Raw genomic sequence first — 17,047 nt, 5'->3', positions numbered from 1 at the left:
CAGCTCCCTGTTCAATGATCTTCAGTGATTTCTCATTGCCTACTACAAGAAATTCAAATTTCTCAACTTGCCATTGAAAATCCTAGGTGTACTGGCCCCATTTTGATCTATATTTCCTTTTACTCTTACACAAGTATCCTATTTGCTATTCAATTTGGATTCTCATTCACATCCCATGTTTTCTTACTTCTCCAGATTTGCTTGTGGTCCCTACTTTACCTAGAATGCTTTATATCCATGTCCACCTATCCAAATCCTAAGCAACCTTAATATAAATCTAAATTATCAATTCCTTCAAGAAAGTTCCTCAATTACACCACTCTTCCCATTCTAGATTCAGTTTCTGGTTCCAGTGAATTCTAATAGCATTTATTTTTCAGAAATTTTGAACACTTTTTATTGACTTGATCTAAGATCTTAGAATGAAAAGTTTCCTTGACTTGATAGCTAACAGTTTGCCTTCAAGGAAGCCAAGACACAGGTGATCTCAGAAAAATACATGTTGTCCACTCTTCTTTTGCCTTTATTTTATTATATAGATTATTATGGTTTTATAAAATCAATTTCATTCCCAAGAAGCATTTATTCATTGCTTTTAATGTAATGAATAAGTATAGCAAGTATTACATAATGAAATTATACAGTAAAGCATTGTGCTAGCTACTGGAGACATAAGAAAAGAAAAATCAATTCCTGCCCTCAAAGAGCTTACATTTTACTGGAGGACAGGAAGAATTCAACATGTTCTCAGAAAAGCAAATACAAGATGATTTAAAGAAGTAACAAACATCGGCAATTAGTGGGATCAGGAAAGATTTCTAATAAGGGACAGCACCTAAACTGAAATTTTAAAGAGGGAAAGATTTCTAAGCAGTAAAGGTGGAGTCACTGCATTTCAGGTTCTGAAGGACATGAAAAGGTTATCAAGATGATGGAGGGAATGTAGAGTTTGAGGAACAGCAAGTAAGACATTATGGTTAGATAATAGAATGCATCAAAGGAATTAATGTGATATAAAGCTGGAAAGATGGTGTGGGACAAGGTTCTGAATATTTTTAAATGCTAAGCAAAAGAGTTTTATTATAACATCAGGATCTACTGAAGGTACTTGGGCAGAGAAGTCTCAAACTTGTGCTATATTTTTTTTTATTTTCTCTTTCAAGACAGAGATTATACTTTCTTTGAAGATCTTTGTATCCATTAAAGGACCTCACTGTAATGTTTTCAAAATGGCAGGTGTCAAAAAATGTTTGATTTAATCAAATTAAATGAATAATTATCCACAAGTTGGAATGGAGGAAAAGTTGTGAAAATGTTTGCCCATTATAGATATAATCAGCACCAAATATAACTTGTAAAATAAAAGTGAAGAATATCCAGGAAAAATGAGATATTAAATTTACTAATAAATTTCTGGATCTCTAAGAGATAAGCTTGGTGTCTGTTTAAGGATGCTATATAATTACTAAAAAGTGGTGCATGGTTGGAATTTCATAGAATTTATCTCAAACTTTTGTTGAGGTGAACATTATTGATAATTAATTAAAATAATTAATTTATAGTTAGTTATGATTAACTTAGAATTGCATGACATTTATAGTTACAAAGCACTTTAACACAATACACTTAACATTTTTATCTTCTCAATCAGCCTGTGATTTAAGTCCAAAGGTATTATTATCCCCATTTTACAAATGAGGTAACTATGAGAAAGAATAGTTCATTTATCAGTCAATAAGCATTTGTTCAGCACTTTCTAAGTGCAAGGAATTGTGTTTAGCATAAAAGATGAAAAACAAAAATAAAACAAGCCCTACTGGGTAAGTCACTTAACCCCAATTGCCTACCCTGTCTACTACTTTGGAACTAATATTTAATATTAATTCTAAGACATAAGGTAAGCATTTTTAATGTATCTTTAATTGACATTTGAACTGAAAATTTAGAATAAATGATTTACTCAGTATAAGGTTAGGATCACAGTTAAAATTTAAAAATTGTAAAATAGTCAAATCATTGCAACAGCTTAACTCAAAAACCTGAATGGCTGGCATCTTAAACGTCTCACTTTGGGCAGCTATGTGAAAGAAGGATTAGATAGAGAGAGAATGGAAACATTCTTATGTTTATAAAACTATATTAACCTATGCTACAGTTACCTCAGGTGAAGGTAATTCATTTGGAAAATTTTCAAGTACATCAGAAAGCAGTGCATCCCCAAGAATACTTTGCATATTATTTGCCATTATTTCTTGTTGCTGAGGGGAGCAGTGATTTTCTAAAGAGAGTACTACTGGGTATTCAGATGCCTAAAAAAAGATCATGATTAAGATTAGTCACCAAAAAGATAAATTGATTTTATTGAAAATAATCATCTAAATACTTTGGGAGTTTTTTCATACATTAAAAAAAAGTTTAGTACCTTGGACAAGAGAACAAGAGATTTTCTGGTGGGTTTGATCAAAACAAAAAAAGGAAAAGTCAACACAATTTAGGAAAAGAGAAAGCAAGGATGTGTCATTTCCTTTTTAAACAAAAACTACTGAAATAATGAGCAGTTGGAAATAAGTGATTAAAATTGTGTACAGAAGAAAATATGCCCCAAAACAACAAATAGGGAAAATCAATAGGTTCAATTAAAGGTGACATTCTCAAAAGATGCTGGTAATTCAATGAAAATCTATTAAACATTTACCATTTGCATTTCATAGGTATAGAAAAACTAACAGATACAAAACTCTCCAAGAGTTCTACAGGAAGACAATAGCTTGTTCATAGATAAATAAACATTGTAATTTGCCAAAGAAGAAAGCACTGAAGTAATCAGTTGAGGCTTCCCATAAAAGTTGACACCTGAGCTAAGCCTATAAGGATTCGATATTTTCTAAAAGGTGGAAATAAAGAGTTTATTCTAGGTATGGAAAAACAATCTGTCCAAAGCTATACAGATGAGGCATAGACAGTAGGGGTTTGAGAACAAATTAGCAATCTGATATAACAGAAGACTGATCAACAAACCCAGTCTCTACAAGCATGGTCAAAGTGCCTCTGCTGCAGTTCCTCTCCAAAAAAAAAAAAAAAGTCTATGGAGTGTTGCTTCTGTGAGAGTTGTGATGACATGTAATGAAAGTGCCTTATAAAAACCTGAGCATCATGAATAAGCATTCTGTAAGTGGTAATAGTTAGCTAGGCATATGTTTTATTTTTTAAATTTATTTTTTGTTACATTAAAATAACCAGGTATTTCCCTCCTTCCTACCTCTCTCCATGCTAAAGAAGGCATCATTTAACAAAAAGATATATGTATACATAAAACTACATCTTGCTTATTTCTATTTTTCAGTTCTTTCTCTGGAGGTTGACATACACAAGTTATTCTTCAAACAATATTTCTGTTGTATATAATGGTCACTGAGTCTGCTTGTTTCATCCTGCATAATTTCATATTGGTCTTTTTATTTTCTTAAATTAATCTCTTTGTCATTTCTTACATTCCATTACAATCAAAACTACAACTTTTAGAATATATATAGGTTCTTTTCCTTTTTCCCTGATCACTTTAGGAAAGAAACCATATAAGTGGTATTTCTGGGCCAAAAGGTATAATACACAATGTTATAACGTTGAACATAATTAATTTTAGCCAATCAGATCAGTATGAGATGATATCTCAGAATTTCTTACATTTTCATTTCTTTAAACAACAATGACTCAAAGCATTTTTCATATGGTTATATATAGCTTTGATTTCTTCATCCAAAACTGTATGTTCATATCTTTTAACCATTTGTTTATCAACTGGAGAATGGCTTATATTCTTATGAATTTGATGATGTTCTCTATTTTAGATATGAGACATGTATCCAAGATATTATCTATAAAAATTTTTCCCAATTTTCTGCTTTCCTTGTAATCTTGGCTACACTAGTTTTATTTGTACAAAACCCTTTTTAACTTAACATACTCAAAATTATTCATTTTAAATATCAAAATGCTTTCTATCTCTTATTTATTCATAAATTCTCCTATCCATAAATCTGATAGATAGCAAATGTTCCCTGCTCATCTAATGTGCTTACAATGTCTCCCTTTAGGTCTAGGTCATTTATGTATATTGATCTTAACTTGATAAGGGGTGTAAAATGTTGGCCAATATCTAGTTTCTTCCAAACTGCTTCCCAGGTTTCCCAACAATTTTTCCCAAGTAGAAAAGCTAGTGTGTGAGAAGAATAAAGATCCAAGTCAAAGAGCAGGGATTCATCCTAGTCGTACTAAATATCCATCCATTTTTAGTCCTGACACATTTGGATCTGAACTTGTAAGATCAACACTATGTAGAAATTATATTAAATCTGAACTCATTCTTGCCAGTGACAGAGACAATACAGGGAAGAACTGTGCCTCTAAGGTATGAGGGAGTTTGGAGGCGGAGAGAGAATGCTTGTACTTCTGTTCTTGCTATATCTTAGAAGTTAATATCTGTATGTAAAAGCTATTTGATTAAATGGAACTGAGCAGCTACATACTGGAAGCCAACAGTGGGAGAAACACACCCAAAATAGGCACTCACCCTTATAATATTAGAGAAAGATACTTCAAACCTATCAAGATGATTCCTGAGATTAGGAGATAGCCTGAAGAAAGAGACATAGTTAGACACATTTTGCAATTGTGAGCCTATAGCATATTGGTTATATCCAGATTTGCACACTAAGGGCAATAAGAATTCCCTTGATAAAGCGATGATTTTAACTATTTCCGTCTTTGGAATGGAAGGGATTTGAGTCACACCTGAGAATTTTAAAAGATATATACAGCCTGCAACAAAGTAGACTGATAGGAAGCAACAGGGAGACGGCATTGCCAGTACCATTCAGGACATTACAATCTAACAGGAATCACTGGTACAAGGGTAAGAAGTGACAGAAAAAACACCCCAAATGGTAATAATATAAGGAGTGGGAGAAGTAGAACAGAAAAGGAAGATATCGAAGTAGACTTCTACCTTCTCTAAACATCTTAGAACAGAATACTTGAGCTGAGCTTACTGAAGGTACACACCGAGTTTTTTCTGAAAATACAGCTAGGCATCTGGGTCACTAGACAGCACAGTAGATGATGTTAGATCTGTAGTCAGGAAGACCTGAGTTCAAAACTAGCCTCAGATACTATCTGTGGGACTTTGAGCAAGCCACTTAACTCCTGTTTGCCTGAATTTCTTCATCTTTGAAATAGAACTAATAATAGCACCTAACTGCCATGGTTATAAAGAGGACCAAATAAGATATTTATAAAGCATTTAGCACAGTGCGTGACATACAGTAGATGCTACATAAATGTTAGTTGTTTATTATTGTTATTATTATTATTATTATTGCCAACATCATAATCATTGTTTACCTAAAAGTCTAGGTGGCCCACATTGGTCTCCTCCTTTGTTGCAATTCCTCCCTCCTTTCAGATTTAACTTTTTGTTTCTCCTTTTTCAGTTTCTTCTTCCAGAGTTGCTCCTATAGTGCTAGTATTTTTCATTTCATCTTGTGATTTCCCTGCTCTTTCTTCTCAGTTTGCCATGCTGAAGGCTGTGTGTAATGCTTAAAACTCCTAAGAGTGACTCAAGTTCCCAAATCAAAGAGCACAAAAATTCAGATCCCTTTCAGGAATGCAAGGAAATATTTGTCCCCTGAACTTAAAAAAAAATCCATATTGCTGGTCAATTCTTAAACCTCCAATTATATCTGGTGCTGAGAACCAGAAATAATTGGTGTCATTGACTAGCATGAGTAGAATGTAATATAAATGAAGAGTATTAATGCAAAGTAAATTTAGAAAGGTAAAATTCAATCTGGAATGTAGAGGGCTATAGATGCAAAGCTGAATTGTTGATTTTTTCCTCAGTGGAGATATGGAAACACTGAGATTTTTGAGCAGGGAAGTGATACAGTCAGACTTGTGCCTTTATAAGCAATTAATTTGTGGCAACTTTGTAAAGGGTGGATTGGAGAGAAGAAAACATGAAAGCAGAGGATCCAATTAGGAAACTTTATTACAATCCAGATGAAAAGTAATAAATATCTGAATTAAGATAGTAACTATAAGTGGGAAAGAAGAGGATGCATGTAAGGAATACAATGAAAACAGGATCAAACAGATTTTACAACTGCCTGGACAGTGAGAAATATGTGCAATAGTATCGAAACTTCGAGGAGAGTAAGCAGTATTCTCCTGTTAGAAAGTAGCTAACATTTTTTTTGTAATGAAGAAACACTTGAAGCTTTTCCATTAGAATACAGGAGTAAAGCAAGAATATTTCTACTCCCTGTTGGTTTTTTTTTAACATAATTCTAGAAATGCTAATAGCAGCAATAATACAAGAGAAAGAAATCAAAGGCATAAATAAAGGGAAAGAAGAGACAAAATTATCTCTATTTACAGATTACATGATGATTTACTTAGAAAACCTAAGAGAATCAGCAAAGAATCTAATCTTTAATAAAGTAGTAGTTTACAAAGTCAATATATGAAAATCATTAGCATATATATGTATAATCAAATCTGGCAAAAATAATAAAAAGAAAAATTCCATTCAAAGCAGCTGGAAAATGCATTAAATATTTGAGTCAATTTACCAAGGCACACTATAGACTTACATAATTGGAATTACAAAGTATTCTTTTAAAAAAAATTGAATGGCTTAAGTAACTAGAATAATCATCATTGGGCATGATTGAACCATGCCAATTAAATATATAAGTAATTATATGTGATAAAGAAATAATGTCACTAATTAAATTAATTTATAGTTTTAGAGTTATACCATTAAACTACCAAGGGAATACTTTATAAAACTATATATGTAAGAAAATTCATTTGAAGGAACAAAGTTCAAAATATCAATGAAAATAAGGAAGAAAGTAAGAATAGAGAAATAGCAAAAGAATAGCTTTTCCAGACTTCAAGTGATATTATAAAGCTGTGATCATTAAAATTATTTGATAATGGTTTATAAAATTAAAAAGCAGATTAGTGAGAGCTAATAGACTTTTTAAAAAAGAATCAGATGACACATGAAAAAACCAGTGGAAATGCATATTGGCTATGGGGGGGGGGCAGAGCAGGGAGAGTAAGAACATGAATCATGGAACCATGGAAAATTTTTTTCTAAAAAAAAAAATTAAAAAAGAATCAGAAACAATTAAACTCAGTTACTGAAAAAGAACATATATTACTTGAGGAAGAACTCCCTATTTATCAAAAACATGAAAAAAATTGGAAAACAGATTAGCAAAAATTAGCCTGTGACCAGTAAGTTATATCATTTTTTAGAATCAGATCTGTGATTTCATTGATATAGGGCAGTGATGGGCAAACTTTTTAAAGAGGGGGCCAAAGGAAAGGAAATGCTTATCTGTCAGTCTATTTCTAAGACAACTCTTTTGAAGTTTCATTATATTGTATCCTACTCATTGTATTCGTCAGATTAAGAATAATGAACATTTCAGGAGGTCACATCTGGCCCGTGAGCTGTAGTTTGCCCATCACTGATATAGGGGATTCACAATGTAACAACTCCCTTTACTAAGGTGGTTAAATAACTACTCTGTAAATCATAGTTTTAGAGAATAAGTGGCATTAAGAGGTTAAATTATTTGTTCAGGTTTTTAAACAGTATATTCCAGAGGTTCATTTAAATTTATATCCTCCTAACTCTAAGATTGGCTCTTTATTCATCATGCCACAATGTCTCTTTACCTTATACCACATACAACAATAAATACAAAATGTTTTTGTGATCTGAATATTAATGGCCACAGAATCAAAAATTCAAAAGAAAATAAATTCACGTGATTTTCAGAACTATGACAAAAATAGGAGCTCTAAAACTCTAAATAGAAGAAGGGGTAATGCCAAAAGAAAAATAATTTCAATTACACAAAATAAAAATATATTACACAGGTCAAATTCATTTATCAGAACAAAAAAGCAACTATCACATGAGAAAAATCATTACATGGAATTATCTCTGGCAAGGATTTGATATATAATATGCATATATGTATATATGTAGAAATAACACAAACATGTAGATGACATATACAAAGGACATGAAATAACAATTATTGAAAAAAGACTTTCTTAGTATTAAGAGCCATATGAAAAGTTGTCACCTTTGAATACAAGAAGAAAAATATTCCACAACTCCTCTATAAACCTCACTGAGGAGAAATTAGTGAGTCATCCTTTTATTTAACTACAATGGCTTGGCATGTTCTGGTTTTATTTATAATAAGAATTTAAAATTTATATAGTTCAAAATATTGCAAGACCCTCAAATTGAATCTACAGACATTCAAGAGGTTGATTCAACAACTAGCTTAAGAAAAACCAAATAGATGAAGAATGCACATTGCAAAGATTATAAAAATGTAGATGGAGAACCTATTGATACAAGTACATTAGATCACATATTTAGATAAGAAGTACATATGAGCAATAAAGCATACGGAAAAATAAAGGGTAGAGGGAAAGGGAGGCTCTAGATACAATTTGAAAAATTAGGCACTTCTTGCAGTGAAAGCAAAATACTCCAGAGATCACATAAGCACACAGACCAAAAAAAACCTTTGTTTTTAAACACCATTATTTTCCCAGAGTTCCTATGTCTCTGAGAATTATGGACTACTTACATTAGTTCTATTCTAAGATGATATAGAAAAATTATAGGGAGAATAAATCAAGGCTTCTTGACTATTTTTCATTATTACTTGGCAGTGAATGTTTTTCTAACATTTATCTTGTGGTAAACTGGGGGACTGAGTAGAGAAAGAAAAGACAACACATATATAAAAAAAATTTGTATCCCAAGGACCTCTATTGAAGAATTTTATTTATAACCCTCTAGGGTTGTAGAGGATGAGAAATGTGAATGGACAGTTTTCTGAAGCCACATGTAAACTTGAGTTTCTGCCACCAATATTGGCACATACTCGAGATGTGAGCTCAGTTGGCGGTTTCCATATTTCGTCATATTCTAAAAAGATCCTCTCTATATTATATGCATTACTGGTATTCGTCTGGTTTTCCTGTTACCAGGGGCTTTAGGACACCGATTGTAGAAAGACATGATATTTTCTGTTAACCCTGCTCCAAGATATATACTTGTTAATCTTATTGCAATATAATTGACTGAGAAAACGAACAAAAATGAAAGGGGTGGGGGGAATCTGCCTCAAATTATGTTTGGTTTTGTGAATTTATTGAGCTTCATGGCTTTGATTTGTGTTTGAGAAACTTTCCCAGAACCTGTGAATTTACCATTCCACATGGATGACTATTAGATCATAAGATAAGGGATTTGTAGTTCAGAGAACAAGGTTAGCCAAAAGAACAAAAATGCCATTAAATTTGTTCATAACATGGATTTCTCACAGCTCTATTCCCTCAAACTGATCTTCAGGTTATAAAACATTCTATATATACAAAGGAAAAACCCATGGCTTTTTGTTTATTACATCATATATTGGGGTATTTTCAATTCATGAGATGGTTAGACAGACAATTACCAGGAACAAGAATAGGTTCTAAAATACCACAATCATCTCCCAAGACAATAAAATTGAAAGTAGCCTAAAAGGCAATGCCGAGACATGGTGGATGTGATTAAGTTGGAACATGTTACCAATGAGGACTTGAATACAAAGAAATTAATAGTAAGAAAAGGACTATGTATCACACAGGAAGAGGGAAGATAACAGCTAGAAAATACAAGACTCCACTGGTACCCACAAAATATTAAAAGATCTAGAAAACATTTACTATGTTATCATCCAGTAGAGGACAACTAAAATGATGAAGGTTTTAAACTCATTCCAGATGAGGACTTATTGAAGGAACTGTGGATCGTTATAATGGAGAAGATAATATTCAAGGGAGAAGTGACAGCTGTCTTCAAGCATTTTAAAAGCTGTCCAATGATGGAAGGATTAGACTTATTTCTGCTTGGCCCTGGAAGACAGAACTAGGAGGAATGTATTTAAGTTACAAAGAATCAATTTTAGCTTTGATTTAAGAGCATCCTGCACAATCTCAACTGATTCCTCATTGCTAGTGCTATACTATTTTACCTTCCTTGTTGAACTTCTGTCCCATACTCCACAGAAGCTCTTGCAAATCTTTTCATTATGGATTTCTCAGAGTTCAATTCTCTCAAACTTGCCTCATAGTTTACATTAAGGCCATTCATCATCAGCATCCTTTTCTCCCCTCTTCCAAATTCTAGGTGCCTTCTGCCATTATCTCCTGTCACCAACATCTCACTTTAAGAAGTGATTCTTTACCGAAGCTAACCCCTATTCCTAAAAAGGAGATCCCATTCCACCCTGTCTCCTCTAACACATTGCCCCACTATAGATTATCCACTCTTATCAGTTATCTTCAATCTCTCCCTGTCTAGAGGTTCTTTCCCTACTTCTTACAAATATACTTATGTCTCCCCTACCCTCGAAAACCTTCACTTCATTCTTCCATTCCCACTATCACCCTATGTAAATCTTCTGATTTTTGTGCCTAAACTCCCAGAAAAAGCCATCTATGATAAGTGTCACTATTTTCTTTCTTCTTACTCTTCTCTTAACCCCTACTATTTTCTTTCTTCTTACTCTTCTCTTAACCCCTTACAATCTGATTTCCAAACTCCTCATTCCAATGAAACCATTATCTCCAAAGGGAAATAATGAGCTTGACTCTGTGCCATCTTTTAATTGATCCTATTTACAGTTAATTACTTTTGACCTATAAACATGTAAGTCATGTTTTTTGGTCTCTAAACTTAGTTCAGAAATTCACCTGGCCTGTTTAGTTTAGTTTAGAAATTTTAGAAAGTTTAGAAATCTGATTTTCTTGTTAATACACTTCTGTTCTTGTGTCATGGAAATCTATTACCCTAAAATAATACTGATGAGCAGCAGGGAGTATGGTGTGCTATTTTTATACCACCAAGTTCTCCTTCAAGGATGTCAGGTTTGTTATCCAAAGAAGTCTGGTCTACTTTCTCTAACTTTGATCGTCAACTCTAAACAATAAATATTTCTGAGTGGCATGAGGTAAAAAGGAGATTGTTGCTAGCCCTTTATTCCTAATTTTCAACCAATTATATCTTTACCCCATGGCTCAACTCTGCAACCATTCACACTGATTTCACCATTTTTAATTTGAGATTTTTTTAACCAATGATAGGTTGTTCCTTGCCTACAAAGTCCCATTCTTCATTTTGTATTACCCAGAACTATAAAAGAGAGCTGTCCCTCTCATATTCAGTCTCAGCTGGGGAAGCTGAGATCCTATTAATAAATTTATATTTTACTAATAAATCAATCATGCTCAGAACTTCCTGTCTCAGTCTACCTTAATTTTAGCTGTTATAAAAATAATCAATGATCTTTTATTTGCCAGATTCAATAGCCTCTTCTCAATCCTTCTCCTCCTTGACCTCTCAGCAGTTTTCAACACCACTGCTTGCTCTATACTCCTTTAATACACTAACCTCTCTAAATTTGAAGGACTCTACCCTCTCCTGGTTCTCCTATCTATCTGATCAATCCTCTGCTTCTTTTGCTAAATTATCTTCCTGATCATACTCTCTAACCATATGTGTTCCACAAGGTTCTATCCTGGACTTTCCTCTTTTCTCTCTCTATACTATTTTATTTAGTAATATCATAAGCTTCCAAGTGTTTTAATTATTGCCTCTATTGCCAATGATTCTCGACTCTACCTATAATTGCCCTAATTTCTCTACTGACCTCCAATCTTGCATCTCCAACTGCCTTTCAGACATCTCAAACAGTATGTCCAATAGACATCTTGAACATAACATTTCCAAAACTGAACTCATTTTGTTTCCCTCTCTAAATCTTCTTCTCCCTCCTAACTTCCTTGTTATTATAAAGCAGAGTTGTCAAACATGTGGCCACAACATCCTCGCATGCTAAAATGGATTAAAATGTAATTGGGGAAATATTTAACAAAATAATTAAAAATATAATAGAACATAGGTAATAGTTAAGCTTTCTTGATGCTAATTTCTTAGTTAAAATGTGACCTCCAGAGATCCTCACATATGAATTAATGACCCCTTTTCTATTTTAGTTGGGCAGCACTGCTATAGGTGACACAATACTCCCAGTCCCTCAGGATTGCAACTCTACTCTACCACTTTACCACTTTACCACTACTCTAGTTCTCAGGGTCTCACCACCTCACATCTGCTATACCACAGTAGCCTGGTGGTAGATCTGTCTGCCTCAACTCTCTCCTCACTTCAATCTATTCTCCATTCAGCTACCAAAATGATTTTTTTAAAGCTCAGGTCTGACTATTTGATAGCTCACCCTTCAGTAAATTCTTGTGGCTCTCTATAAACTCTGTGATCAAATACAAAGTCCTCTGCTTTATATACAAAGCCCTTCATAACCAAGCCCCTTTCTACCTTTCCTGTCTTCTTATACCTTACTCCCTGGCAGGTACTCTTCCATCCTGATCTTGCTGTTCCATTAACAAGACAATCCATCTCTTGGTTCCAGATTTTTTTTCTAGCTATTCCCCATACCTGAAATAATCTTGCTCCTTTACCTACTTTCTTTCCTAACTTCTTTCAAGTCTCAACTAAAATCCCATCTTTTATAGGAAGGATTTCCCTCTTAATTCTAATAGATTTATTCTTTTAATTTTTTACTATTTATCCTACATATTACTGTCTGTAAATATGTCTTGCTTATTATCTCTCTCCATTATATTGTGAGTTCCTTAAGTAAAAAGACTGTCTTTTACCTCTTTTTGTTTCCCCTGTGTTTAGCACAATGTCTGGCATATAGTTGATTCTTAATGTTTATTATCTTACAATTAATTAATTGCTTTCAGAAGAAGTTACATTTCTTCCGAGGTCTTTAAGAAAAAGGTTGGGTGAGTACTTGTCAGGTATGTGGTAGAAAGGATTACTTTTCAGGTATGAAAGGACTACATAGTTAACTGATGAATCATTCCAATTATTAAATTCTCTGATTCTTTGGTACATTTTAGGAGAGGATATGAACAAGGATACCACAGAATGGGAAGTCGTAATTTGCCCTTGATTAGAGAGTATTCATATTAAAGAGATCAAAGACCTGTTCCTGTTAACAAAATGTTATTTTTATTTACACTATTAAGAGTTAATGCTTAAGTTGTTGTTCTGATCTACCTTTATTTCCTAGTTCTTTCTACATTTTGTCCTATTGGTCAATTTCTGAATACATTTCCATTACACTCATCTACCTCAATTCATTTAGCCATTCCCCAGTTGGTGTCAGCATCAGTTGTTTCCTGTGCTTTCCTATGACAAATAATGTTGCTTTTATTTTTGTTTAATTTGCTTGCATTTATTTATCCCGTTGACATCCTTAGAGCAAGACTTTCATAGGACAAAGAGTTTTGTAGCTCTTGTTATACATATCTATATTGTGCTGTGTTGCTTTTCAAAATGATTATACCAATCCACAGTTCTACCAGTAATAAAAGAGCGTGCTTACTTCTTCAAAGCCCCAACAACCTGAACTAAATCTACCTGTCCCCCATATTTCCCTTGTTCTGTTGAAACCATCAGGTTCACAACTGCCATATGCGTTCAGTGGCTAGGTCAGTCAGTCAGTTAATAAAGACTTCTTAGTCCTTACTGTATTCTAGGCACTGTGTTATGTTTTATGATGATGATGATCAGAATCACATCACTAATTAATTTTGAACATTTCAGACTGGATGTCCCAGAGGCATCTCAGACTCAACACGAACAGCTGAACATGTCATATCCCCTCACCCAATCGACTACTATTCCAAGCATTCTTTTTTCTCTAAAATATATTACCATTGTTACAGTTCCCCATGGTCTTAACTTTGGCATTTTCCTCATCCCATATATCCAGTCAAATGGCAAATCTCATAGTCTCTAATATTGCAATATCTCTCACATACACACAGGTACCATTATAGTTCAAATATCCTTCAACTTTCACCTAGATTATAGCAACAGCCCTTCTCATTGGGCTTCTTTGCTTCAAGTTTCTTCCCCCTGCAGTCCATCATCCCCAGTGTTGCCAAATCAATTTTCCTTAAACACAAATATGACTGTATCACTTCCCTAATCAATAAACTCCAGTGACTTCCTTTTATCTCTGGAATCCAATATGAACCCTTCTTTATGGCTTGTAAAACCTTCCATCCTTTTGCTTTAACCTATCTTTCCAGGTTCATTATACTTATTGAACTCTGCAATCTATCAAACTGGCTTTCTTTTCCTCACATATGACACTTCATCTCTTTTCTCTGTTCCTTTGCATTAACTTTCCCTTATGCCTAGAATAATGCATTCTCTCTTCACCTCTGTCTCAAAGAGTTTCTTTCTTCCTTCAAGATGCAGCTTAAGCATCAACTTCTGAATAAAGCTTTCCAAATGCCCTCAATTGCTAGTGTTCTCCCACTCAAACTATTTGTATTTAATTTTTTACGTGTACTTTTTCTCCTTATATTTATTCAATACACACACACACACACACACACACACACACACACACACACACTTATTTGTGGGAATCCACCTATGTATTTCTTGTCTCTCCCACTAGAAGGTAAGTTCTTTGTGAATAGATATGCTATATTTATTGCATTCATATGCTCAATAAGTATGTACTTATTGAAAAATTGTTAACTGATTGAGTCATGTAGGCAAAAGACAGTGAGGTCCTAAATTGTAATAGTGGTTATAAGAGTAGTGAATAAGAAACAGTGTAAAAGATATTAATGCTATTAATCAGTCATTCAAAAGTAAATATATAGTCCGGGTTAAGATGGCGGCAGAGTAAAAAGCAGCTCTTAACCTCTCCTGACCGAAACACACAAAACTCCTCAAGGGGACATAAAAACAAGTCCAGACGAACGGAGGAACCCCACAAAAGGGTGCAGTGTGGAAGGTATGTGGAATCGGGATACTACCATGCTATAAAGGGGTGAAACAGCTCTCACTAAATCTCGGGCTGAGCAACCACCCCACCCCCACCCACTCCACACACAACACCTATAGAGCCGAAGCCAGTTAAAAAGAAATAGATCAAGTTTGGGGCACCCATCAAGTCATTGGCAGCTCCAGGGCCTGTTCCTGAGAGCAGCAAGATTTGGGACCCCAATAAGCCAAAGAACGCACCCGAAATTTGAGCGCGGGAGAGCGCAGGTGTGGCGGAGGCGTGGGTGGAGGCAGACACAGCCACTAGCCAAAGCTCTGAAACCCTGAGTGGGGAACGAGTGCAGATGGGGATACGACTGTGGAAGCAGCGCCCTGAGACTTGTAAAGGAACCTCCAGCAGAGGATCAAGCAAGGGTGTCCACCAGGGGGCTTGACCTTGGAAAAAACCAGAACTCAGACCTCAGAAGCCAAAAGACCGTGGCGAGGATAAAGCTGAGAAGCTGCTGGGCTAATGATGGCTACCCAGACTCAGGAAGTTCAGAAGAGAAAGCTAAACAACAAGAAAAAGAAGTCTTTAACACTCGACAACTTTTACACAGAGAAAATTCAGACAACCGAGCAAACAGAGGAGGAGAACAAACAAGCATCAGGACCCTCCTCAAATAAGGAAAACTCCTCACAAGCTAAGGAAGAGTTCAAAACTGAGATTCTGAGGAAGGTGGAAGAGATCTGGCAAGAAAATAACAGTTTAAAAGGTAGAATCTTGCAATTGGAAAGTGAGGCTCAGAAATCAAATGAACTGATAAGCAAATTGAACACCAGAAATGACCAGATTGAAAAGTTCATAGCTGAAAATGAAAAGTTTAGAGCCGAAAACCAGTCCCTAAAGGCTAGAATTGAGCAATTAGAAGCTAATGATCTCTCAAGACAACAAGAACAAATAAAACAAAGTCAAAAGACTGAAAAAATAGAAGGAAATATGAAATATCTCAATGAGAGAGTGACAGACCAAGAAAACCGGTCTAGAAGAGACAATTTGAGAATAATTGGTCTTCCAGAAAAACCAGAAATTAATAGAAACCTGGACTCCGTACTAAAAGAAATTATTCAGCAAAATTGCCCTGAAGTCCTACAACAAGAGGGCAATATAGACATTGAAAGGATCCATAGAACACCAACTACATTCGACCCAGAGAAGAAAATGGTTAGAAATATTATTGCCAAATTCAAAAGCTTTCAAGCAAAGAAAAAATCTTATAAGAAGCCAGAAAAAGACAATTCAAATATCAAGGAGCACCAATCAGGATCACACAGGATCTGGCAGCCTCCACGCTAAAAGATCGCAAGGCTTGGAATACAATATTCAGAAAGGCAAGAGAGCTGGGCCTGCAACCATGGATCAACTATCCAGCAAAATTGACGATATATATTTCCAGGGGAAAGTATGGGCATTCAACAAAATTGAAGAATTCCTAGTATTTGCACAGAAAAGACCAGGGCTAAATGGAAAGTTTGATATCCAACCACAAAAATCGAGAGAAACATGAAAAGGTAAATAAGAAACAGAGGGGAAAGAAAGAAAACTTATAATTTTTAAATTTGCCTTTCTAAGGGCCTCAGTAACATCTAATTATATGTATTCCTATGTAGAGAAATGTTATGTATAATTCTGTGTAGTGAACTCTATTCACTATTACAGTATCCACTATTATAGTAATCAGAAGAATAATTCACAGGGTGAGGGTGGAACACTAAATAATCTAAGATGACATGGGGGATGGGAAAGAGGGGGTGAATAACAGGGGACACCAAGAGAAACTTGAGTGAATAAGAAAAATAGGATATTCTATTACACACAAAGAGGGTATGGGAAGGAGAGGGGACAAATACTATTATAAGTAGGAGAGGAAGAGAGTATTAAGAGATAATAATCAAACTTACTCTCAGTGTAATCAACCCAGAGAAGGAAGAGTAGCTATACTATCCATTGGGACATAAAACTCTTATCTAACCCTTCTGAGAAAGTCAGAGGGGATAAATCAAGGGAAACAGGGGAGT

General features: G+C 34.6%; 1 protein-coding gene across 1 annotated transcript in view; it reads right to left on the bottom strand.

The window, feature by feature from the left end:
• The window catches only part of PLCZ1 (phospholipase C zeta 1), an 83,407-nt gene that overhangs the window by 42,876 nt on the left and 23,484 nt on the right, over nucleotides 1–17,047 (bottom strand). The window contains exons 4-5 of the mRNA XM_044679072.1: nucleotides 4,571–4,634; nucleotides 2,160–2,309 (exon numbers count right to left, since the gene is read on the bottom strand). Of these exons, the coding sequence (XP_044535007.1) occupies nucleotides 2,160–2,309; nucleotides 4,571–4,634 (214 nt within the window). The remainder of the gene's footprint in view (nucleotides 1–2,159; nucleotides 2,310–4,570; nucleotides 4,635–17,047) is intronic.

Source organism: Gracilinanus agilis, chromosome 5, assembly GCF_016433145.1.
Source record: "Gracilinanus agilis isolate LMUSP501 chromosome 5, AgileGrace, whole genome shotgun sequence".
NCBI lineage: Eukaryota > Metazoa > Chordata > Mammalia > Didelphimorphia > Didelphidae > Gracilinanus > Gracilinanus agilis.
Note: the sequence above shows the minus strand (reverse complement) of the source record. Positions and strands in the feature narration are given on the sequence as shown.